The sequence below is a fragment of the Mirounga angustirostris genome, unplaced genomic scaffold, assembly GCF_029215605.1.
Source record: "Mirounga angustirostris isolate CCGP_5_RB_7025 unplaced genomic scaffold, mMirAng1.0.hap1 SCAF_17, whole genome shotgun sequence".
Classification (NCBI taxonomy): Eukaryota; Metazoa; Chordata; class Mammalia; order Carnivora; family Phocidae; genus Mirounga; species Mirounga angustirostris.
The window spans coordinates 7,426,772-7,452,003 of record NW_026991725.1 but is presented as its reverse complement, the minus strand read 5'-3'; the positions used below and the strand labels follow the sequence as shown (position 1 = coordinate 7,452,003).

The 25,232-nt window shown below is 47.0% G+C and overlaps 1 protein-coding gene across 2 annotated transcripts in view; it reads left to right on the top strand.

The window, feature by feature from the left end:
* ASIC2 (acid sensing ion channel subunit 2) overlaps nucleotides 1–25,232 on the top strand; it is a 1,092,109-nt gene that overhangs the window by 1,007,461 nt on the left and 59,416 nt on the right. For both annotated transcript variants that reach the window (XM_064582186.1, XM_064582185.1), the window contains exon 2: nucleotides 18,577–18,727. In XM_064582186.1, coding sequence (XP_064438256.1) covers nucleotides 18,577–18,727 — 151 coding nt within the window. The remainder of the gene's footprint in view (nucleotides 1–18,576; nucleotides 18,728–25,232) is intronic.

Sequence of the window (25,232 nt, the reverse complement as noted above, 5' to 3'; positions counted from 1 at the left end):
GGCTATCCTTTGAAGACAGAGAATAGATCTATAAATATTCAGAAAAGGGTGAGTGATGAGTGGGTTCATCTCTGCATGCTAGCTTTTAGCTCCCTATCTTCGTCTCTTTTATCACAGCCCAGTTCTCTGGGTGGAAATTCTACTTCTAGACACCATGGAGAGTGCAGTTAATGAGGTAGGCGTTCCAAACATCTGAGCATGCTTTCTTGAAGCTTACTTTTTGAGTCCTCACTTTATTACTTTGCCCTCCTCACTGCCAGGATAAGACTTGCCATTCATTTATTCACTAATTCATTTCATCTGTATGTGGTACGAACTGAGCCCTCCATATGTGCTGGGCGCCATGCAGAACGCTGAAGAGACAACAGTGGCAAAACGCCTAGCCTTTGCCCTCATGAGATGAGGTTTAAAGCTCAATGGAGGACACACATATTTATCAAATAATCTTACACACCAGATTAGGTTTCCAGACCACCTTACGTAGATGAGAACTGAGTCTCCATAAAGTAAAGGGAGAGCATAAGAACATGAGAGGTAGTGGTAAGGTCAGGACCAACAGTCACATCTTCCTAACTCCATGTTTTGCACTTGTTCAAGGCTGTGGTCCTTTCTGGGTAGAGGTGGGGGAGGAGTTGTGCAGGTGCTCTTCAAGACATGGCCCATGGCGAGGGTGTTTAGGCAGGGGTCCTTGCAGCAAAGGGTCAGTCTTCGGGGCCTGCAGGAGGAATCCTGCAAGGAATGAAGGGGGCTTTGGCAGCATGCAGCAGGCCAGAAAGGAGCACAGCTGGAGCCCAGGAAATCTCCAGTAGCCCAGGCAAGAGATGATGGAGTCTGTCCAGGCCACTGAGGTGGCGGGACACAACAACAAGGAAGGGAGTGTGAGAGGCCTGTGCTGAACAGTGTGACTCCCCAGTAGTGACCAGTTAGGTACTGGATGAGCAAAAAAGAGGATCATATTTACCAACCCATTTGTCAGAGTCAAAGACAGAATGGATTCAAGCATTTTCCCAAGGAACTTTATTTTGGGCACCAAAGGATGGATTTGGGGAAGGGACACAAAACGTCTCTATCCTTATTTAACACTGGTTAATATCCTTATTTAACTCCAGTGGGGGCAGGTGTTGGACTCAGGCTGAGAGGTCTGGAAGGTAAGAACCAGGTGGCTAATTGGTAGGCAGGAAAAAGTGTGTCCCCAGTGTATAAATAGTCTCAAAGGCAGGTGAGACATGACATTGCTGGCAGTCTTGGCATCTGGGATAAAGTTGTTGGGGAGAAGGCAAGAACTCTGGGAGGAAGATGATGGCAAGCCAAGTCTTGGGAGGTTAGAGCCCAAAGGAGCCTTAGGAATTGTCCAGTCCTACCATCTCACATTCCAGGTGAGGAAAGTAGGTGACCTGCCCAAGGCTGCACACTTGGGGACTGGATCAATTGACTCTGAGTCCCAGGTCAGCGCTCCTTCCAACCCAGTCTAGGGCATCCTTCCAACCACCTCCACCCACCCACTTACTAACAACTATATAATCCTGGACCTGAGATGGTCGAAGCAGCCAATTAAAATATGCAATGTTTAAAATGTCAGTTCAGGATAGTGTATTAACATAATCTCCAGATGGAGGCATTAGTATTCATGCTCTCTTACACTACCTGGCAAAACTTGCTGACACGTCTAAAATTGCAAATGTTATTACTACCTGAGGTGGCAGCCAGCCCTCCAAGGAGCTGGCGGGGGTGACCTGGAGGGTGGAGAAGAAGCAGAGCCCCTCATTTCCCAGGCCTGCAGGGGGAGGTGCCTGGGCAGAGGGTAACTGGGTGGGGCTTCTTTCTCATCCTTGAACCTGGGGCGGTGGTGCAACAAGGAAACCTATTGGTTGCAGAATCCAGAGTGAAGTGCTCGCTACTGAAATATGCGTTCTGAGCAGCCTCTGCTCTCAAGTTGTGGAGTTATATTAGGGAAGTCCCTTCCCTTTTCTCTTGTCTACAGGTTTCTTTATATTTAAAATCAAGACTGGGGGTGAGACAATCTCCAGGGCTTTGAACCTCTAGGCCTGGTGTTCTCTTTGTGGCTCCTCTTAAGCTCCTGAGCTAGCATCTCAAAAAAAAAAAAAAAAGACAAGCCAGCATATCCTGACGCATCTGTTGTTTGTCACTGATGCTTTTTTCCTAAAGCTTGGCTATGACATTCCTGCCTTAATCTTGGCTTCTCTCAACAAGAATTCTGGCTTTATTTGTCCCAGATTCCTTGGGTAACCACCTTCCAGGACCTTCCACCCCATGCATTGTTCGGTGCCTCTACCCTATAATGAGTCCCATGAGGTGCATCAAGTGCAAGTTCTAAATATCCCAGGAAAGTCCAAACAGGAAGAGATGGAAAGATGTTTGTGTGTATCCAGGCCTCTGCCCTCTCACTATAGTAATCCTTATAGTCCTTGCAATTCCACGTCCCCATCCCACGACTTCCTGAATCCACCCCCCAAATCTCCCACTACCCTTAAGTCCTAGCTTCTGGAATGATCCAACTTGAGACCGAAATAACATATGATCTGCCCCCTCTCGGAGATTCACAACACATAGTATATTGCAGTCCGTGAGAAGTGTTGCAAAAACTAACATGCATACCTGTGGTTAGCCCAGCATTTTCTAACCGATAAGATCACTGAGTTGTTTTCTTTTCCCTTTAAGCATATCATAGAAATCGTGTTTTCCTAAAAATACCTTGGAACGGCCACACAGGCGATCAAGCATTACCAGAGTCTTGCTTTAGAGAGGTGGCTTTCAGCAAGAGGTGGCTAAACTATGCTGAGAGCAAGGACTGTTAGCAGCGTTAGGTACCTCCCGTTTTTGCATAGATGCTTTAAGACTCCGGGATTGGCCCAGCGATCATGTGATGGTGGCTGTAGGAAGTAACATTACTCTCCCTTTACAGATAAGGAATCTGAAACTCAGACTGAGACATGCCCAAAGTTATACAACTAGAGAGGGGCAGATCAGTACTCCAACTCAGTACACCTCAAACCTGCCCTTGCGGTGGCTTTCATAGTTAAGAGCAGGACTGGTAATAGAAGACTACTTTCTAAACCCTAGTCCAAAGTTTCCCCATCCACCACAGCAATGAGGTCAGTAACACACAAACCCCTGTCCGAGGGCTCTCATGGGTGAGTAATGGTCACAAGTGCTCGAGGGGAAATGAGAGTAAAGCCGAGAGGCCACAGGGTGTGCACACTCTTAGCCTATCATGTCTCTTGTCCAGATTTGGCTGCCCTGACTTCTGTCTCTTCTCATCTTTTCCTCACTCACACACACAAATCACCTCATTTCAGCGGTCACTGGTCGGCAATCCCTTTGAAGGGATGTCTTCCAGAACCTGGGTCAGCCAGAGACAGCCCACACACAACCACCACCACCACAACACACACACACATCACTTTCTTCCTGTGCACACGTACACAATCTCCAGACATGCATGAGCTCAGAGAGTTGAGGGTGCATGTGCGCATCTGCCTTCATATAATCTTCAATACACTTTGTTGATACTCCTTGTTTTATTGTTTGTCTCCCCTTCTAGACCTGTATCTAGACTGTATCCCACACAGGAGTAGGGACTGACACAGTTTCTGTCACCACCAGAACCCTGGAGCAAGTACTGTGTCAGCTCCATAAATATGTGTAGAATCACTGGATGAATCAAGTCACAAATGTACACAATGCACTTATCTCTGTATTAAAGAAGAGTGTGCACACGCACATAAGTTGGCAACCCCCCCAAACATCTATGCAAACATACTTGCCTATGCAGATCCCAGTGCCCCATCCAGAGCACAAGGTCAGGACATGGACGTCACGCCTGCCGACATGATTCTCTTGGATGGGATGCAGAGAGCCCCGTAGCCATTATTTGCTATCAGTCTATCTGCCTCATTTATACTTGAAATAAATTGTGATCCACGGCTGCTTTACATTAGACCAATGTAGACGTGGGGGGAAATGGAGAAATATCAACCCAGCTTGCATTCTGGCTCACTGGCTTGGGGGAGCTTAAGGCATAAACGAGTTTGGACTTAATTGACTTTTTTATTGGGCTTTAATTCACTGGTACTTTTCCAGAGGCTGATTCCAACAGGCGGAAGCAGGGTTGAGCAGTCTCTGGGGCTTCTGTGCCCTCGTGTGTCTCTCTCCCACCCTTTCAAGCCTGTTCTAAATCACCATCCACATGGGACATTCCCAGGCAGTGCCTCTTGTCCTAACCACCTTCCCCCAAGCATTTCAATCAAATCTGCTGGGGGCTCTAGGTGTCTTGTGTGCGCATGTATAGGTGCATACATGGGTATATACATACGTGTGTGCAGGTGCTCCACTCCATTCAGATCAAATCCTCTGAAATCCTACTGTGTGCAGTCCCCAAGCTGGATACAGGAGATCTGGAAACACGTGGCCCACTATCCCCTCCTTCTACTCAAATGTGAGTGTATCCTCCCTTGGGCCTGTGTTCACTGCTGTCCTAACCCTGTTTCCTGTATTATCTCATTTAACCTCATGTTAGTTTCATAAGTTGGAGGCTATTACACGCAAGAACTGAGGCAGGGGAAGGTAACTCAGTCCCTGGGTCAGGGGCAGAACCAGCATTTGAATGTAGGCATTTTGAATCTGAACCTGTGACCTTAAATGCCATGGTACATAGCCTCGTGCCACATAGGTAGGTATGCAAAAATAGTTATTGGCTGGGGGGAGCTCCAGAGCATTACAGAATGCTGTGGTCTGGACCAGGTAGGCAGTGCTGATGGCCCAGGGTCCCAGCATCCAGGCCAGCTCTACATAAAGGACACTGATTTTAAATGAAATGAACCCGGCTGGCTAGATTCTTGGAAGATACCTTTTCCTGTCTCGGGATGATTGCATCTAGCCCCATTTCCTCTGAGTCTCTTCTCAAATATTTTCCCTCCCTGCTGTGCATCTGTCTCTAATTCCCCTCCCAGGTCCCATTTGGTGGTTACCACTTATGTTCTAAAATGCACCATTAGGCTACTGATATATGGCGTGTTTGGTGGGTGGCCATGCTGGTGCTCTGAGTCTCTCGGGGAAAGGAAGAGTCCACTGCCATCTGCCGGGAGCGCCGCCAGCTGGCTGCTGGTCTGCTTTTTGTCCCTGGAGGGCCCAGGAGGCTGGAGGGACAGCCCACCCTCATCTAGCTGGGCCCACAGAACCCCAAAGTCCTGGAGTGGGCATGTCCAGCTAAGGCCTCCGTCCCCACACATAGCTCAAGCACATGTTTACTCAGCATCATTTACTACACACTTATGATGCACCAAGAGCTGAGACAGAGTGCTGAAGTTGCCTTTCCTACCCTTGTGGGGTGTACTGTATGTGACTCCGGGCTCGGTCAGGGCTGGTCAGGGTCTGGGAGCACAACTGCAGCTGAGTGGTCCTGGCCATGTGGGCTGCCAAAGGGAGACTGTTTCCTGGAAGGGTGGGCCCACGGCCCTCCAGCACCGTGCATTTTACGAGAGATGGGAGTAAACCGGGGTACAAAAAGCCCCAGCAGTTATTCCAGAAAATGGCTTGGGATCCCTCGAGAATCCTGGAATTTTATCAGTGGAAGGGTCCTTTTAGTTTTTTTTCCTGTCTTTTGAGCCAGGATGACCCATTCAAATACCCACCCCCACCCCATCCCCATTAGCCTTCTCTAAAATGTGTCCCTCAAGTGGTGGCTGGTGTCTGAGATAGGCCTTCGAGTCCTATTTCCTTCTTCCCATTGGCACTTGACTTAGGCTCATCTCCTCCTTGCACACAGTAATGACCATAATGAGCATGGCTGTCTACAATAATTTAATCCTCACAACACTCCTATGAGGTGGGTCCTATCCCCATTTTCCGGACGAGAAAACTGAGGCTTATAACAGGTGAGTGCCTTGGTAAGGTCACACAGCTAGTAAGGAATGCCATATGGATTTGATCCCCAAAACTCACATTGTCGCTGACTCAGACTACTTTCCAAACCCGTGAGTCTTTACCCTGACTTGGGTCCTCCCCCCATTCCACTTGCCTGCTGGCAGGTGCACAAACCTTCCTAGATGCATTGGCTACCTGTCCTGCCTCCATCCCAGCATCTCCCACTGTCCAGAGTGAGAGTCTCTGGCTCCTGTTCCTGGCTCTCAAGAATCAAGCTCTCTTCCAGAGCCTGTTCCCTTCCCTCAGGAGGCAAAGGGTGGTGTCCTGACCAAGACTCTCTGGTCCAGTGCCCTGCTCTTGGCCATTTGCTCCAACATCTCTGGTTCTTGTTGGGTGGGGGTATTCAAGGATGCCCATAGTGTTTATGTAAAAACTTCTAGTGACCAGAAGCTCACTATCTGCCCACACAGCCCATTTGATTCATCTTTGTTTAACAGTTAACATATATCTATTTTTATTTGGAAAATGTTCACATGTATACAAAGTAAATAGAATGACAGAATGAACCCTATACAGATTAAATAATATTAACCTTTTGATGTTCTTGTTTCCTTTATACCTCCGCTCCCCTCCATCCCTCATTTAAGGATGATAATGATGATAATGATGATTTAACGTTGCCTTTTTGTTGTAAAATATATGCACGTTGAAATGCGCCTATCTTACCTATATTGCTTTGACGAATAGATACACGTGTAACCCATGTCTCTATGATATAGAATATGCCTATCTCCACAGAAAGTGTATTGGACATTTTAATGAAGTTATTTCCCTACAACCAATGGAAACCTTAGAACTATTCTCCACAGCAGGAGTGAACCATACCTCTCCAAAGTGTATCCCTGCAAATATTTGCAGATGGCAGTTGCAGTCCTCTTCAAGTCTGCTCTTTTCCATCCTATATACCCCCAGTTCTCTCCATGTCTTCTTTTTCTTTGGAGGATGGGGCCTGGCTGCTAACACTGCTAAACGGAGACTTCATCTCCTCTGCCAAATCTCTCCCGGGCCCATTCAATCAGGAGGCATGTTGGTAGGCAGAGGTTTGCTATGGGAGGTCTGGCTCACCTAAATTTTTTACTTGGAAGGCACCTGGCTCATGAGATGGGGCCATACAGGTGTGCTCACATGATGCAGCCTTGGAACAGATAAGTTTTGTGCAAATTTATCTTTCCTTATGAAACAAATTCCAGCATTTCTTATTGTCTTTTTCTTTTAGCTTAATCATTCATTCAATGACTTCTATTGAGTACCTACAAGAAGCTAAGCTCTGCATAGAGCATGGGGAGAAATAAGGAAGAGACAGTCCCACAGCTGGGGGATGGTGCAGAGATAGAAAAATAAATAGATGCTTTTATGTTGACATTTATTCAGCATGTTTTTGTTTCCTGCTAAGTTCCTGGAACTAGGGCAGATACAGGGAATATGGTGGCATGACGGACGCTCATTCATTACTGGTGTAATGGCAGCAGACAGCTCTCAGGTCCAGAAATACTCTCTCTGTGAACTGTCCTCTAGGGCACAAAGTTAACTCACCCAGTGTTCTGTCCTCTCCCCAGGAGTGGCCAAAGCCAATTAGGGAGTAACAGTTTGCCCCTTGCCTTGTTTCAAAACAACACTGGAGGGCCATCCTAGCTCCGAGGCTCCCCATGGGTCGGGGGCTCCGCCTGCCTCCTTTCCTCCCTTATGAGTGTAGTCTGTTCATGCAGATCTCGAGAACAGCAGTTCCCATGATAAACCTCCTGCATGCAAGTCTCCATGTCCTGTCAGCTACCCAGTGAGCCAGAAAGTAAGCAGAGCCAGGCAGCCACAGCTTACAGTCCAGCGTGGAGAGAGAGGCATCAGCCAAACGTTTACAAAAATGCATAAGTAATCAGGGCTTAAAGGAAAGTACAGGGTACATGAAGAGGGCCTTTTCCTCAGACTCAACCTAGTTTGGAAAAGCCAACTGAAGTCTAAAGTTCAAGTAGGAGTTAGCAGACCATCTAGTGTGAGAGAAAAGGAGGTGACACTGAGTGCTGTGCAATTCCCGAGGGGGGCACCTAAACCATTCTGAAGAGGAGGGTGGGCGGTCAGGAAAGGTTTTCAGGAGGAAGTCCTGCCAGGCTGAGACACAAGAATGAGTAAGCGTTATCTGGGTAAAAGGGCGGTCCTGAGCAGGAGAGTCAGCCTGTCTGCCACCAGAGGCATGAAGTTACTTGAAGAAGTATGTAGTTGGGCAGAGATGCTCAGGGGGTGCAAGAGAGGAGGCTGGAAGCAGCTGCATGGGGGCCCAGGACATAGGCATCCTTGTATCAGCCCAAACAACGGGTTTGCAGCCATGGAAGAGTTTAAGTAGGGCATCTGCTTTCAAGCAAGGTCCCGTGGCCGCTATGTGTGAAATGAATGAGGGGAAAAGAGTGGGGGGCAGGAGGACCACCCCTGAGAGGAAGCTGGAGCGTTAGGGTAACAGGAAGACATGAGTAGCATCACCCTGACACTCGGCTAACGCTAGGGGTTGAATGGAAGAAATTAGTTGGAGGGATGTTTTCAAGGTAGGACCTGCAATACTTAAAACCTGCACAAAACTGCTAACATGCACCTCATTTCTCCAGTTTCGGGGAACAGGGCTGTGGAACTTCAGCTAGACTTTGGGGATTCAGCCAAGACACCACCGGAACACCCTACAGAGCCACAAAGCATCCCTCCTCCATGCCTAGCAAGCAACTGGCACTCACCAGGTTTCATGCACCGGCTTGTAATTAGTCTTGTTTATATTCCCACACGTTGGAACATGCTCAGATGCAAATCTTAAGTTTTACTCCATTGCTGAGAAATAGGAGCATGTATTTTTTATGTCTGTTCCATACTGGGATGCTCAGAGGATTCTTCATCTCATACATTGGGCAGAGACCCTGCTCTGCTTCTGACTCCCTGCTTCTGACTCCCTTGGGTGAGTGGTTTTAGCCTCCTGTGGATTCTCTTCTTCCTTAAAATGAGAGTAATAAAAGCAGAGTTGCTAGGAGGTTTGAATGGGAACATGACATAAACTCATGAAGGTAGCAGGAATCCAGTCTTAATTTTCTCTCTAGGGCAGATCTGGAGCTAATATCAGGAACCTCCCAAAGGACTCACCAAACAAATGTTCATCCCTCTCCCCAAACCCCAGGAGAACAGTTGACAGGAATGAAGACAAAGCAAAGTCTAAGGAACTGACATTTCATCCTGCCCACAGCCCTTGAGAACTCACTCTGGGTCAGCACACCCGTCATGTCACTGGGTCTCCATGGTATCTCTGTGAGGCAGGTGTGGCCCATCCATTTGACATGTGGGAAAGCAGAGCCATGGAACTAGAAGCTGGAAGTGCCTGGAGTTCATTCCATCTAACCCTGAGAGGAATTATTATCCCCATTCTTCAGATGAAGAATCAGAATGTCAGAGAAAACAAGTAACTGACCCAAGGTCACATGTCTCAGGACTGGCAGAACGAAGGTCCACACGTGGATCTGCCCCAGTAAACAAGATTGTATGTGATCTTTCACTACTCCTGCATGCAATTCCAATGATCCAGGAAGCCTCTAAAGTAACTCACCTTCTCTAAGCCTCAATTTCTTCATCTGAAAATGGGACAACTGTCTATTTTGCAAGCTTATTTTTTTGATACAAAATTTTTATTATAATAATGAATAAAGTAATAATGTAATAATGAAAAATATGAAAAACCAAGATAATCTACTGCAAAACCATTGGAAACAGACTTTAGTAAATCAGAATCTAGTAAAGATACAAAAAACACTATTTCTTACATATTTACAAAGCCAGTTAGAAAACATGGGGGAATGATGCTAGTCATAACATTGATATAAATTAGTAAGTATGTTATAATAAATCTAGAAATAATTATAATTATTCCCACTTATTGAATAGTTTTTACTATGTCAGGTAGTCAGATAAATGCTTTTATATGTATTATCTTGATACTATATTTAGTAATGATAGTCAATATTCTCCTGGAAGGTAGCTGCTATTATATTTTTTATTATCTCATGTTAATCACCATACATCATTAGTGTTTGATGTAGTGTTCCGTGATTCATTGTTTTATTTTGCAATCTTATTGAAGCTCTTTTATCTCCATGTCTTCCCAGATAGTTCATAAACTACCCGGGGTAGTGTCTATGTCTTATTATCTTTGCATTCCCAGAACCTAGCAGCATAATCAGCTTGGAATAGTTGCTCATTGGATGTCCAGTGAACTAAAGAATGCTTTGTCTTCCATTTTGAAAGTCCCTAATCATCTCAGGTCCTTTGGTACTTGGATCATAAGTAAAGGAACTGTGGTACAGTGAAAATTACAGTCCACCAATCTGTGATATGGTGATGCTCAGGGGGTATTAGCCCAACTTAAGAAGCTAGTAAACGCGAGAATTGAGATTTGATTCCAAAGCTTATTCGTGCTCCATTCCACTGCAGGAGATTAGTTTAAGTCCTTTAGAAGTATACAAAGTCCTACCTCTTCTTCTGTCACCAGCTAGAGTCCCTTCCACCTTAACCCTGAAATTGTGGCTCTCATATTGCCATCCAGTACCTGCCCAAAACTTCCCCCACATTCAGGAATCGCTGCTTGTTACAGAAACACTGGCACCACCAGGAGAATTTCTGATCTCCTGTCACAAGGATGGCAAACAGGATTCATCTAATAGATCATAGCAACAGGCAGAATTTTTGGACTGAAAGAACAACAGGCCTGGAGAGAAAGAGTGCTGTGATCAATCAGTTATGTCTTGTAGGGACCTAAAAAAGAGAGTGGCATCGTGCGTGCTGTGTATCTACCAGCCAGGCCTTGATTTCACGTTTCAGGAAAGCAATCTGATTAAACTACCAGAATCCCTCTGCCTTTGTGAATATATGATGGCTTTGAAAATGCCTTGCTACTAAAATTGCATACTATTCAACCTCCAAGAGCAGCCCTTGGGAAGACTAGAAGACAATGACATTCTCTGAGCAGTTCCTAGAAAAGCTGAAATGTTTTCAATGAGAAAAAATGAAATCGGTAAGAACAGCAGTATGAAGATTTCAGTGCCATGTGGGCAGTTACCTATTTGAACTTTTTCTTGACCAGCTTTTAGAATCAGCCCACTTTGCAATTATTTTCAACACTGGCAATAATTGGAACGTCTGGTTTACCTCTGCAAACATCATAAACTATCATTTGGTTTTTACTGATACATCTTTTTCCATGCAGCCATGTAGAATAATGTGAAATTAACCAGGAACACAACAGAAAACATTTCTGGTTTCCTCCTTTCCCCTTCTCATCTCACATCTGAAAAAAAAAAAAAAGCAATTCCCAGTGTGTGTGTAATGAAGCAGGTGCAAGAAGTGACTCGTGTTATCTCAGGATTGGTCATCCAGGTATAAAACATACAGTGGGAAGAGAAGCCCACCCAAGCCTTGGGAATAAGTACTAGAAAGGTGAGGGAAAGGTGAAATTTCAACTGAGCAGAAATGTCCAACAAGGGAAATACAAACTTCTAATGCAGAATAGGCATGTAATGTTCCAGAAGAGATTTAACACAGCCATAGGGAAAGCCAAGCAAGTAACATATTCCTTGAAATCCAGCAGGCAGCAGGTAGAAGAGGGCACAGGGCTATAGTCAGAGGATCAAGCAAACAACTGGAAAAAGAACTAGTAACAGGGAACATGGCCCCAAGTACAGCCTCTGCCTGGTACATCCATCATCTCGTGCATAATGAGAACAAAGACTCAGAGGTGCCTTGATCCCCGGAACGTCCAGATGTGGCAGGATGCAGGGACCCATCCCGGTGTGTCTGGGCTGCTGTGCCTTGAACACATGCTGCCCCAAATCTGCCTGGCCTGGGCACCGGGTCAGACTGGGACAGCAGGAATTGGGTCAGTAGCATTAGAAAACAGAGAGTGAGGGCAGAAAAAAAAATGGTAAGAGGACTGTGGATGTTTGTGGCCATTCTTTCTCTTTCACCTTTTCTGGGTTTCTTCCCTCCTTAAAGTCAGAACCCCTCCTGGATCCTGCTGCTCATATCTGGCGACAGCCCAGGGGATCCTCTTTGCAATCATCCTTGTCTTCCTAGAAATGTGTTCTTTTGATTTATCCACTTGGCTTGGCCCTGTGACCTTACGTCTCTCTTGGCAACCTGTTGGCAATGGGCAGATCAGAGACCAGGCTGGGGGGGGGGTGCTTTGAGACTGACATAGGCGACCTTGGAGAGAACCAGTTGCCAACTCTCGGCCACGGCATCTCTGTCTTAATAATTATCTACTGAGAGTTAAGCTCCATTATTCATTGTGCACAGTGTCTAGCACAGTAGGTGTTCAACTCAAGATAATCTGACTCCAAATTCTGTGTTTTTCCACAAATCCTGCCCACAGTTTAGTAGAGCCCATGGTTTTCTAGTGTATTCTGTTCCGAGAGAGAGACAGAATGATGGGCAGGTAGCGGGGCTCAGTAGGCAGCCAGAAGCCTGGACTGGCACCACCGGTTTTCCTGATAGCATCAGCATGGCCCTTCTAAGAGCAGGACCCAGTCTAAGTGTCTACCTCAACCTGCTAAAAACCCTGGTGTCACTCTCACCGTGCCTAGAGAAAATTCTGGGAAACCATCCATTACTGCCTTCCAGGCAGCTTTCCTTCTATGCATTTCCACAGCATCTGGCACCTGCAAGGCATTTCCTAAAGTGGTGACTCATTTCTGTATCTCCGACACCAGAGGCAGTGCCTAGAACACAAGAGGTGATCTGCAGATGTTCACTACGTGAGTGGATGAGCTGTGACCTGGGCCCCAGATGGAACATCTCACATTCCATTGCTACAACAAAATGACTCTGCCCATCAACTGCTCTTGCCGGGCTTAGGCATGGTGCAACCGACAAAGAGAAACACTCCCTGCCTGGGCTGAGAGTTATCCCCCCATGGAGAATTTTCATACCCATTATAGCCCGTTTGATCTTTACAATTTTACTGAAAGATATTCTTGCCAGCACTTCGGAGATGAAGGATCCAGAGTCAATGAGATGAAATAACCCCCAAATCGGTGCAGAGCCAGCACTGGAAAATGAGGCTGCCTGTTCCATAATTCCATGCTTGACTTTCTTCTTTCACCCAGACATTTCCCTTAAGTGCCTACTATATGCCGGGCGTGGAGCCAAGTACTGGGGATCCAGAGCTGAAAATGCAAAAACTCCTCCGGCCTGCAGGAGGCAGATCGTGCGACCTTAGCAGAGAGAGCAACCTTGCGCTGAATCCCATCTGAAACTTCCACTTGGCCAGGGTCCGGGGCCCAGCAGCCAAGCTTCAGGTCCGGTTTTGAAAAGCATCTGCTTCCCCCCTTCCAACTTCTCAAATTCAACTCCAGCCTAACTGGGATTCTCACATCAGCTGTCAGGAGGGATTCATCAGCAGAGGTCTGGCATTTCCAATGACTCTCCAGGTGAGCAGCTGGCGTGCCTTCAAGTCGCCCTTTGTCTCAGTGAGTCATCCACCAAGAGCACAATTGCTCACAATGTGTTTGAATTGGAGGAGAATGTTCAGAGTCACCCATTCCTTCCCTTTGTGCTGTTTTTCCAGCTGACAGATTTGCAGCTGCATGATGTTCTTTCCTTCTGCACAGCGCGCACATCTTCCTGCACAGTCTAAAGCTCTCTGGACAGTTGCCCGGTAGACAAGACCCCAGCTGCACTAAGGCTTGGAGGGAGAACGCATGAGGGCCTCTCAGTGAGAAAGGCAAGGGAAATGTCACATCCCAGCAGATGCCTGCAGGGGAAATGACCCATTTCATACATTCTAATAATGCCAACCATACTTCCAACAACCCATGCACATAAAAGGGAACGTCAGGTGAACCACACTTTAGCAGTAGAATCTTTTTTGTTATTTTTATTGTTATGTTAATCACCATATATTACATCCTTAGTTTTTGAAGTAGTGTTCCATGATTCATTGTGCATAACACCTAGTGCTCCATGCAGAAGGTGCTCTCTTTGATACCCATCACCAGGCTAACCCATCCTCCCACCCCCCCTCCCCTCTAGAACCCTCACTCTGTTTTTCAGAGTCTATCGTCTATCATGGTTCATCTCCCCCTCCGATTTCCCCCTCATTCTTCTCTTTCTTTTTTCTTAACATATTGCATTATTTGTTTCAGGGGTACAGATCTGTGATTCAACAGTCTTGCACAATTCACAGCGCTCACCATAGCATATACCCTCCCCAATGTCTATCACTCAGCCACCCCATTCTTCCCACCCCATCCCCCACTCCAGCAACCCTCAGTTTGTTTCCTGAGACTAATAATTCCTCATATCAATGAGATCATATGATACATGTCTTTCTCTGATTGACTTATTTCACTCAGCTTAACACCCTCCAGTCCCATCCACATCGTTGCAAATTAGCCATAGAATCTTGAATGAGATATTTAGCCTCCCAGAGCCTCAGTTTTCTCATCTGCACACCAGGCGGAATAAAGCTGACCTCAGCGGACTTTGTGAGATCAAAAGGATAGAAGGGGCATGGAGCTGTCAACACAGCGCTTGACTCGTGGTCAATGCTCAGTGACTCTTCCTTCTTCCGCTTCTTCCCAGGAAGTCACCGCTAAGGAGAATATTGATGTCCTAAAAGAAATGGTGGCCTCCAGGTTGAGAACAAGTGACAAGTGGTTGCAAAGGGGCCGTGTTCCCCTGGCTCCTTCATTTCCAGCAATAACACCAACCACATGGAGTATTCACTGCAAGTGCCTTTTTAATCTCTTTGTAGGGAACACAGTCGTGGGCAACAGTCCTTGGAAGGAGAGAAAAAGTCAGAAAATCCTTTTGCAGGAACTGGTGAAAAGGCAAGCAGAGATTTTAATAAGATACAGTCCTCAAAGAGCGGACCATCTCTTGCAGCCTCACTCTGCATCCCTCCCCCTGCTGTGTTTCGTCTTGAAACACACTAACTGCAAATTCAGGAGACAAAAAGATTCATTTTGTTTCCTGGAAGCTTGGTAACCCATTAAACAGACGTTCTCACTTCCCATTACAGTGTGAAATGTGTTTTAGGAGTTTGAAAGAGGCCAGCCAAACAAATAAGACTAAATGGTTGGCTTTAATACATTTTCTTTTGAAAAATCCCTAATGAGAAGTTGCCGCCACCATCCGTAGGCAGTCTAAGCTAAAATGCACCGTGCAAATGTTAGCATTGAAGGTTCATTTCACCGGACTCGTTTTTATCTCAGGATTCCTCCCGCCACCCCCTTCACTCCGGGAGATCCAGGTTTGAAATGTTCACCTCTAACTCTTATGATCTAGTCCGACTGAGTGCAATTCTAGGCTCAGAGCAACCAAGCCGATCTAGCCATGGCGTCCGTGATGGTGCTGTCAGCACTTACTGGGAGAGCAGAGCGATGCCTGGGGGAATGGCAAGTCTGAAGAAGCAGCGAGCTGGGCCGGACAGTCTGGGCTTAAATAAATTGTATTTCCTGGCTGGGGATGATAAGAGAGACAACTGAAGCTTTTGTTACACTTACACATCATTATGGCCCTGAAATGGGGAAGGAAGGAGAGCTGCATCTTGTCCCAAGTTTGTAGCAAAACTGTGCCATGTGTAAATAGCTCTCAGGCCTTTGATGTTGAGCAGAAAGGAAAATAATCCTCTCGGAAACACCAGAAGTGAGCCTCAAGCTCCAATGCACAGTCAGGGAGGCTTATTTCCTCTCATACCTTCATGCAGAAGCCAGCAAAAAAAGCTTAGGTAGAATGAAGTGGGAAGCTGAGGAGGGGCTCAGCAGACAAAGGATGTGGAGGGAGGGTAGGACAAGTATCAGGCCCAGCTCCTGCCAGAACCAGCAAGGGTGGCCAGCACAGAAGGGCACCTCCCAGAGGCGGGCAAGGGTGATATAGGATGGCAGCTTGTCCCTTCCTTCATTTAACAAGACAGACACAATCCCTACTCTTTCAGAGCTTATAGTCTAGCAAAGACATAGCCAACAAATAGCCACAGGGATATCCAGCTATTTACATGATTTGATATGCACTATAAAGGGAAAAAATGGGATGTGTGGGGCTATAAGACAGGACGTCTCAACTGAAATGGAGGCTGGGAGCAGGGGCTGGGAGAAAGTTTGATACCACGGACCCCTGCAGGAGCCACCACCTGGGGCCAGGATGAATAGCAGGCCTGGTGATGTGGCAGCCAAAGATAGGGAGTGAGTCTCTTGTCACTGCCACCAAAAAGACTTTCTGCTCCCTCCCCTACAGGGGAGACTTGGATGCATGAGGCTTTGGTGGTGCCAGCCCATTGTCAATGACCAGCTGAAGGGAGCACAGGCCACTCCATCTCCTAGTGTAAGTGGGGAAGCTAAGAGCCTGCTATAAAGGAAGTTCAGACTAAATATGTCCTCACTGTGCAGCCTCAGGCAAGTTTTCTCCCCCCTCCCAGGTCTGTGTTTCCTTCCCCGTGAAGTAAGGCGGGTCGGTGAGATGGTCTACAAGACCCCTCCTAGTTTCCTCACCTTTTCATCCCCTTCTGAAACTCAGAGAGGGTTGACGCCCTCTCTCTACCCCACCCACCCAGCATGTCTGGGATCACAGACACTGGACTGGGACCACCGTTGACCCAGGAGGTAGAGGGTCACAATTTAACCCCAACCCAATATTCTGGAGTTCAAGTGTCAGTGGGGGTTGGGGAGTTGGAATTTGCAATAATCCGCTGCGAAGTTGAAATGTACTTTTACTTACAAATCGCCTCATATACAATTTTGGAGGCAAGTCTATTTAGTGGATCTATTAGAACACCCAGAAGTCACCCCAGCTGTGTTCAACCCATTGCCAAGGATGTGCTACATGTAAGCTTCTCTCATCTGTTCGTTACTGTGGTCCCAGAAAACATCTATCCAGTGGAAAAATTCGTTAGCCAAGTCCAGTTGCTGTATACAATGGTGATGATAAATCTCAGGGTTTTTTTTTTTTTTTTGAAAAATCATTGTTCCAACTCTCCTCCCCAACCATGAAGCTGAGGGAGGAGGGCTTGGCTGTCCCAAAACAGTGAGGCTGGTCAGGGACTTTTATACAGTGAAGAAAACGTGGATTCTGATGTTTTGCCGGTGCTTCTCACGGGTCCTGAAAGCAGGTAGCAGAACTTGTACTTCTTTGCTTCTCCCTCTGACCCTCCGGACCGTCACCCCTCTCATGTGCTCTCTCTCTGTCTCTCTCTCTCTCAAATAAATAAATAATAAAAACTAAAAAAAAAAAGTAAAAGTGGCCCCAATAACTACTGGGTCACAGGCAACGTAGTAAGTACTCAGAATCAGAAGTGAAGAGCAGAGTCAAGTTCAGGAGAGATGTAAGACCAAGTGTTTGGAGCCATGTGATAGCTGCCATGGTGAAGGAGCAAGAGGAAAAGGAAGAGAGGAACATAGCCCAACTTGGTCCAGGGATTCAGGATCCCCTGGAGGAGACACATCAGTCCAGTCTTGAACAACAGCTAGAGGCTGTCCAGGCAGGAAGAGAAGTGAGAAGAATTACAGGTAAAAGAAGGAGCAAATAGAAAGCCAGAAGTGTGTGAACCAGCAGGTTGTCTGATCTGACTCCATCCAATCACTCCTCATTCACTCATTCATTCATTCGTTCATTCAACATATATTTCTGGAGCACCCCCATGTGCCAGGTACCATCTGGTATATGTACCTCAGCAAACAAGCAGATGTAGTCCCTGAATGCATGGAGCTTCCCTTCTAGTGGAGTCCCATGGACAGATGGGGAGTGCTAAGATGGAGTGGACAGAGGGCATCATAAATGGCTGGGTATGGAGGGCCTAGATTTAGCCTATGGGTACCGGGGGGACCTGATGGATTTTAAGCACAGGATTAGCAAGGTGAAGTTCGCAATTCAGAAAGAGGGAGCCACAGCGAAGTTAGAGGATGGGCTGGAGGAGGTGGTCTGGAATGCAGGAACCCAGCTAAGAAATTGTAGCATCCCAGACAAGAAGTGACTGGGTCCTGAGCTATAGCAGTGCAGTAGAGAAAAAGTAAAATACATGCAGGATGTAGAGACAGCCTTGACAGGCCTTCCTGGCTAACTGGACATGGGAGTGAGGAAGAGGAAGAGTGGACAGCCACTCTGAGGGTCTGGCTTGAAATTCTTGGCAGGTGGTGATGTTATTCCCTGGAACAAGAGTGCAGGAGAACCATCCAGTGGGGTGGGAACCTGAGGAAAGTTTTTCCCACTGGGAGTCACTGAATGTCAGGGGACTCTGGATCCCCCTGAAGTCACACTCATCAGGCGCTGAGATCAGTGAGTCTGCAGACCCAGGAGAGAGCTTGGGGCTGGAGGTGCAGATTGGCTTACAGATGATGTTCAACATTTAGAAGTGGACAGGACCACCCGGGCTGGGGCACTGCTCAGAGGGAAGAGAGACCAGATCCTATTGCAATGAACCCCAAGTGTGTCCAGATATTTCTTTGATATCAGAATCCTGCTTGGCAAAAGTCAGGCCTTTAGCCCCAGTGAGGAATCATTGGTCATCAAGAGGGCTTGACTGGGGCAGGCTGTGGAGACTCTGGCCTGAAGTCACACTTCTTGGGTCTCACTAGTCTCTACTCTGAAGTCACTCATGTGCTTCTCTCCCTCTTCTCTCTCCTTTAGGTGTTTACAAAATATGGAAAGTGTTATATGTTTAACTCAGGCGAGGATGGCAAACCTCTGCTCACCACGGTCAAGGGCGGGACAGGCAACGGGCTGGAGATCATGCTGGACATTCAGCAAGATGAGTACCTGCCCATATGGGGAGAGAAAGGTGAGCTGGGCACAGGGACCGAGGCTGTGGGTGATGGCAGAGGGGTAAAAGACTCTGGAAGACTGGTTTGCTTCAGGTGGGCTATCTTGGCCAAGACTATGAAGGACGGCTCTCTCTCAGTGAGAGGGCAACATACCGGTGAGGAGTAAGGATGTCACTGCATGGACTGTGATGCTCTGGGCTTCCTCATATTTCAGGAGATGGGAGAGGGGCAGATGACAGGAATACTGGAAAGGGAAAGCAGGTAGGCTGAGGGGGCTGTTGGGAAATAGGCATGTAGGAAGGTATGATTGGGCAGGCGGGTGACTTGATTTCAGGAGAAAAGGAAGACATGGACTAGCCCCTCCTTCTTTCAGCTATCTTGACTCTCCCAACCCAGCCAGGAGGCCCAGTAGAAAGGAAAGTTGCTCCTCCCCGGTGGGAAAGTGGAGGAACTTGCTGGGTTGGAAAGCCAAAGGGCATGGACACAACGGCCTGGCACCAGGCCTGCATGAGCCCCTGGGGGGCCTGTGTACAAGCTGTTGAGTTCGTTCATGCACAAATTTATTCGTGTATTTATTCAGCAATCTATTCATTAGCTATATGTATACCATGTCAGGCTTTGCACTGTAATGATATCAAGGTGGAAAAAACCAGGTCCTTGATCACAGACTAGAAAAGGAGGCACACAATCACAGTCCAGTGTGACATGAGTGTACCCACATGAAGAGGAGAGTGGCCTTCACCTGGGGGCAGTGGAGGAGGCATTCAGAGAAAGCATCACAGTGCCCCAGGCATTTGAACAGTTTTGGGATTATCCTGGATTATACAGGTGGGTCTTCACAAATGGGGTGCAGGAAGATCAGAGGAGAAATTGAGGGAAACAGAGATTGGAGAAATACAGCCAGTAAGCCTAAGGATGCTGGCAACTTCTAGAATTCCCCCAGGTGGAGAAAGTAAAGAGGTGCCCAAGAGTGGGATATGGATGCCACATAGACTCAAAGCAAGAGTAGTATTGCATTTAGGGTATAAGGGGGGAGCAGTGAAGGATGTGAAGGATAAGCCTGGGAGGGGAAAAGGGAGAGAAGGTTCCAGCAAGGAGGCCCTGGGCCCTCAGATTGGAGCTTAGGTGGGTAGAGGCCTAGCAGACCATTCCCCACCTCTTACAACCCCCACCCCATGATTCCTGGAACTGGCCCCTCCCGTGATAAAATCTGGCCCTGACCATGCCCAGATGTTCCAGGCTTCTGAGGGCAGCCAATATTTCTACCCTGGGGATGACTGACTGCAAACACTAAGCTCCCCCCACCCACCAACACAATTCCTTCCTGTCTCTCACTCAGGCTCCCTGTGGGGAGAGGTGAGCATGGCCACTTCCCTCACTGTGTGGTTGATCCTTCTGCTCCTACAACGGAGAAGTAAAATAGCCACCACTCGTGTCACTCCAGCAAAGCCTTCAAGCAGCTCACTTCAGGCTCCAGGCCATCGGCTGCTTGCCGAGGAGACACTTAGTTGGCTCCATCCACTTTTCTAAATTCAGTGCCTCTGTCCTCCAGCAAACAGAGTAAGTTCTGGGTTTGTGTTGTCCTCTGGCATCCCTGGGAGCTGACTGGCAGAGCCTGGCTTTCCAGAACAGCGCTGAGATCAGCCTATGTCCTGGGACCATGGGCATTTGGAGACAACCCTGAGTCCTAAGTGCTGGGTCTTGGTCTCCCGAAAAAGGCTCTGCCTTGCAGACACCAGAGCATATTTGCTTATTGAACCACCTGTGGGAAAGAGGAGAAATGGGCAATAAAAATGTGTCCTAAAGACCTCATACATACCCACAGCCCAACAACAAGTTAGTTATGTCTTTGTACAGTGATGTTGGATTTCCTGCTGTTACCTCAATTTGGGAATGAAAGCAAATGTATATATACACACATGAACACACACACACTCAAAAAATGCCAGGCACCCCATCACACACATCTTCACACAGCATAGCTCCTTGTGGGGTCTGGCCTTGGGTCTGATCATTGGTCAATGATAGAATGGGCTCCAATCTCAGGGCTTACCCCTGGGAATCTGCATTCTGCCTCCTGATGCTATGGATGGATAGAGCAGGAAAGCTCTGAAACCATCTCTCCCAGCCAAATCCCTTGCTCCTTGGTAGAGGGAAAACTGAGGCCTGGCATGGCGACTTTTTACACATCATGCTGGAAAGTCATGGCCAAGCCAGGATTGTAATGACCCAAATTTTTGACCACCAGTTAGCCCCAGTGGACCATAATCATGCTCGAGGACCTGCTGTTGGCCTAACACTGTGCAGGGCATGGTCAGGGAGGCAGAAGACACCAGAGAGAGACCCTGCCTTTCAGAAGCTTATCATCTCAGTAGGCAGCCAAAGTGGTGCAAAGAATCCACAAGAGGACAGACTCACTCCTGCTGGTAGCTTGAGCTATACCTTTTGATCCACCAGTCCTCCTCACTTAAACAGTGGCCTCTGAGGTTGGGTGTTTGGGGAAGGAAGCTGCATGAAGAAGCAGGGGGTGAGAGTAAGGACAGGGGCTAGAAGAAACCAGAAGAGAGACTGGTCAGTGCTGCCCAACAGAACTTTCTGCAGAAAAGGAGAAAATGCTCTATCCAATGTAGTGGCCACAAAGGAGCATTTAAAATGTGGCTCATGGGAATGAGGAACTGAGTTTTTAAAAGGTTATTTTGATTAAATTGCCTTGGTAGGGGAGCTGGTGTCTACCACATTGGGGAGCACAGTTTCTTATTGTTCTGGTCGGTTTCTTGGATGTTTGCCTCTGCAGCCAGCTCCCACATTCTCTTTCCCTACACCAAGGCCATGAGTGGTAGAAAGGGCTCTTTATCACCACTTACCAAGGAAGAAGGCTGAGGTTAGGTGACATCACCCAGGCCACCCAGCCCACCCAGCCTGATGGCCTGAATTCTTATATCTAGGCTTTCTCAACTGTAGATTTTTTCTGGCTAATTCACTGAGAAATGAGCACCCCTTGGACGCTCTGGTCGCCTAAAACCTCTTTTTTCCTGGGCTGGTGAGGAGTGAGCTTTATGTGGATAGGAGTGAGGTAAACACACCTGCTGAAACATGAAGGGTGGATTCTGAGAGGGTTGCTTGTCCATGAGGCCACTTGAGGAAGCATGGCATCATCTTACTCCTTGGTCTTTTCTCCAAAAGACTGTGGGCACCATCAGGCCTAGTCCTGCCATGGTCCTCAAGAGGGAGGCTGCTTCCTGGATCTTCAAGCCCTGTGGCCCCACAGACACAATCTTGCTTCTTTGGCATTCCCATCTCCTCTCAATTCCCAGATCTTCGTCGGAGATATCTGGGTGATGATGGAGAAGAGAGGATTATGGCGGTTGAGGGAGTAGACACAGCTTGCAGGCAGGCAGTGTAATAGGACAGGAAATTTCCATTATAATGTCAGACCAAAGATGAAATCCCCAACTCTTCCTTTACTAGTTACGTGACTGAAGACACATGAGGGGCCTCTATGTCCTCACGTGTAATAGAGGTCAACCACACAAATAAACCCATCCATTTTCAGGATGGCTGAAGGAAGCACACAAAAGCTCTCTGCAACCTGTCGACAATGGAGGGGTGATAATGATGACCATGGGGGGGTTTTCAAACTGTTCCAGAGCCAGAGCCTATGCTAAATATTCCAACCCTGTAAAAGAGGTCCTCAAGTAAATCAACATCAGGAAATCTCATTTTGCTCAAAGCAGAGCCTCTGATACACTCTTACCTTGCCTCATGGACAGCTTCCTTGCTTAGAAATTTAAAGGATCATTGAGGGAACCACTCCTCTAGGTGTAATGCTGGTGAAAAGGAAGGACATTTGATGCCTGGGTGAATTTGAAAAAGATACCCGCTTTGAGTGGACCCCCAGCCCTATGGGCTCACGCTTAGTGAAGAGAGACGACTATGAAAAGTATCAAGTGTTCTTTCCTCCAGGCTGGCAATGCCCGCCAACAGGATGCCTTCTTGGCCAAACATCCTTAGGCAGGGCACCCTGGAACTATGCCATTTTAAAGAAAGCAAGCTCCTTCCCATATGGACCTCGAAAGTATGGACTCTATGGAATGAGGATTGGAGATATTACATGTTAGAGGACTAGCAAGGATCTGGGAACCATGCTTAGGCAAAGTGAAACATTTATTTATTGCAGGGATTCTTGGATATGCTACATAATCTGAGTAGGAATATTGCATGCAGCATTTATTTCCCAAATGCCTTTGACCATGGAAACCTTTCTCACGGAGCAGGAGAGAAAAATTGTCCTAGACTGTAGAAGTGCAGATTTCATGGCCAGCACTTTCTAAAGGAAATAATATTGAAGGCAGGTGGGAGGTTGTTAAAAATGAAACTCTGTGTAGAGTAACTTCAAAAGAAAAGAAATAGGCAGTGGGTTATGTAGGTTGCACATGAGAGAAAACAAATTCAAACAAACAGGCACAAAAGGAATTGTATTGCCTCCAGAATCCAAGGTAAGCTTCAACAACCAAACAGCGGGTGAGCAAGGATGCAGCGTCAGAAAAACTGGAACCAAGGGCTTGGGTCCCCACAGGTCTCTGCTTCTCTCACCTCTCCTCTCTCTGAGGCGCTTTATTTTCTCTCACTACAGACAGGTCTTTTTCACAAACATTTTTTCACATATGGCTGCTCATAGTGTTCTATTTTACACATCCTATCAGCAGCAAGCGATTGTTCTGAGACTCTCCTTGGTCTCCTATTTAAAAAAACCAAGGAAGGAAATCAATGGCCCATTGTTCAGTTGGGTGCCCATGCTTTGACCAGTCAGCAGTGACCAGGGGAGTGAAGTCATTGAAGGACACAATAGCCCCAAGGAAGCTGGGTGGATGGCAGCTGGGGAAGGAGTTCCCAAGAGATAGTCCCATGAAGGGGCCATGCTGGGGGAGGTAAGGCTGAGGGTAAGGGTTGGAGATGGGTCACCTCAGAGGAAACGGGAATTGGTGGACAGGGAGCTCTCAAATGACCTCAGATTCTAGAGAGAGAAGCTCGAAAGTTGGAAAGACCACATATAAGCCTCTTCACTTTCTCATCTCCTTTTAGCTTTCATTCACACCCATGCAAAACACACTTTTCATTGAATTTAATCTGCCTTGGTTTCCCCAAATCCTAGTATTTAGAAAAAAGAACATGAGAAGTTTGGTCAGTTAAGCCTCCAACTCTTGAATTTGGCTCAGGTCATGTTCTCGGGATCTTGAGATCGAGCCCTGCGTTGAGCTCTGTGATCAGTGTGGAGTCTCGTTGAGATTCTCCCTCTCCCTCTACCCCTACCGCCTGCTTGTTCTCACTCACAGATAAACATATATTTTATTTTTTTAAAGAAATATTCATTTGAGAAACAGAGATACAGAGAGAACGAGAGAAAGGATGAGCAGGGAGAGAAAGGGAGAGGGAGAAGCAGGCTCCTCACTGAGCCAGGAGCCCAATGTGGGCCTCGATCCCAGGACCCTGGGATCATGACCTGAGCTGAAGGCAGATGCTTAATCATCTGAGCCACCCAGGCACCCCTAAATAAATATTTTAAAAATGAAAGCAAAATGAGCAGAGTATTATATCTTTGAGCAAAGGAATTATGTTGACTGTCTATTCTCTAATGGAGGTAAATATCTGACACATTATCCACTGCCAAACTCATTTCCTCCTACTTTGTCCCCTTGTTCACTAGGCTCTGGTCACACAGGCTTCCCTGGGACATCTTGAACATAACACTTCAGGAACACTCTTATTTGAGGGCCTCTGCATTCTCCACTCCCTCTGCCTAGAATTCTCTCAGCTCAGACCCGCATGGCCAAATGCCTCACCTCCACCCAGTATTTGCTCAGATATAATACTCTCATAGAGACCCTGATGACTCACCCTGCTCCTCACCCCTCCTTTTCTCCTCTGCTTCTCCTTTTCTCCATGATATGTATCACCTTAAATACACTACGTAATTTACTTATTTATATTTTTCTTTTCAATCCCCTTCTGCTAAAACATATGTTCCAAGACAGCAGGGATCTTGGGCTATCTGGCTCATTGATGCACACCAGAGTAGTAAATATTTGTTAATACTTTTGTTGGGAGAAGGGGAGAATACTCTGTGCACAATGACGGAGCCAGGGCAGGAGAGAAACTGGCATTACCGAGTGGCTGCTAGATGCTCTGAACATTCAATCCCACGAGCCCTTTCAGTCATCCTCCCAACAAGGGGTTGCAATCCCCACTGTAAGATAAACTGGGGCTCAGAGGAGTTGAGTAAGCTTCCCAAGAACACACGTCTCATTAAGTAGCCGAACCAAGCTAAAAACCCACGCATGAACCCAAAAGCAATTCTCCTTTGACTATGTGCTTGTAATATTCAAAATATGATTGTAAAAGCACTGCCATGAATATAGCACAGAAAAAAAAAAATAGTCCAGGTGACATATCTGGAGAGAGAAAGGCAGACAATGATAGGTCTGAAAACTTTTTTGTTTTTCCATCTTTTTTTCTCAATAGCAG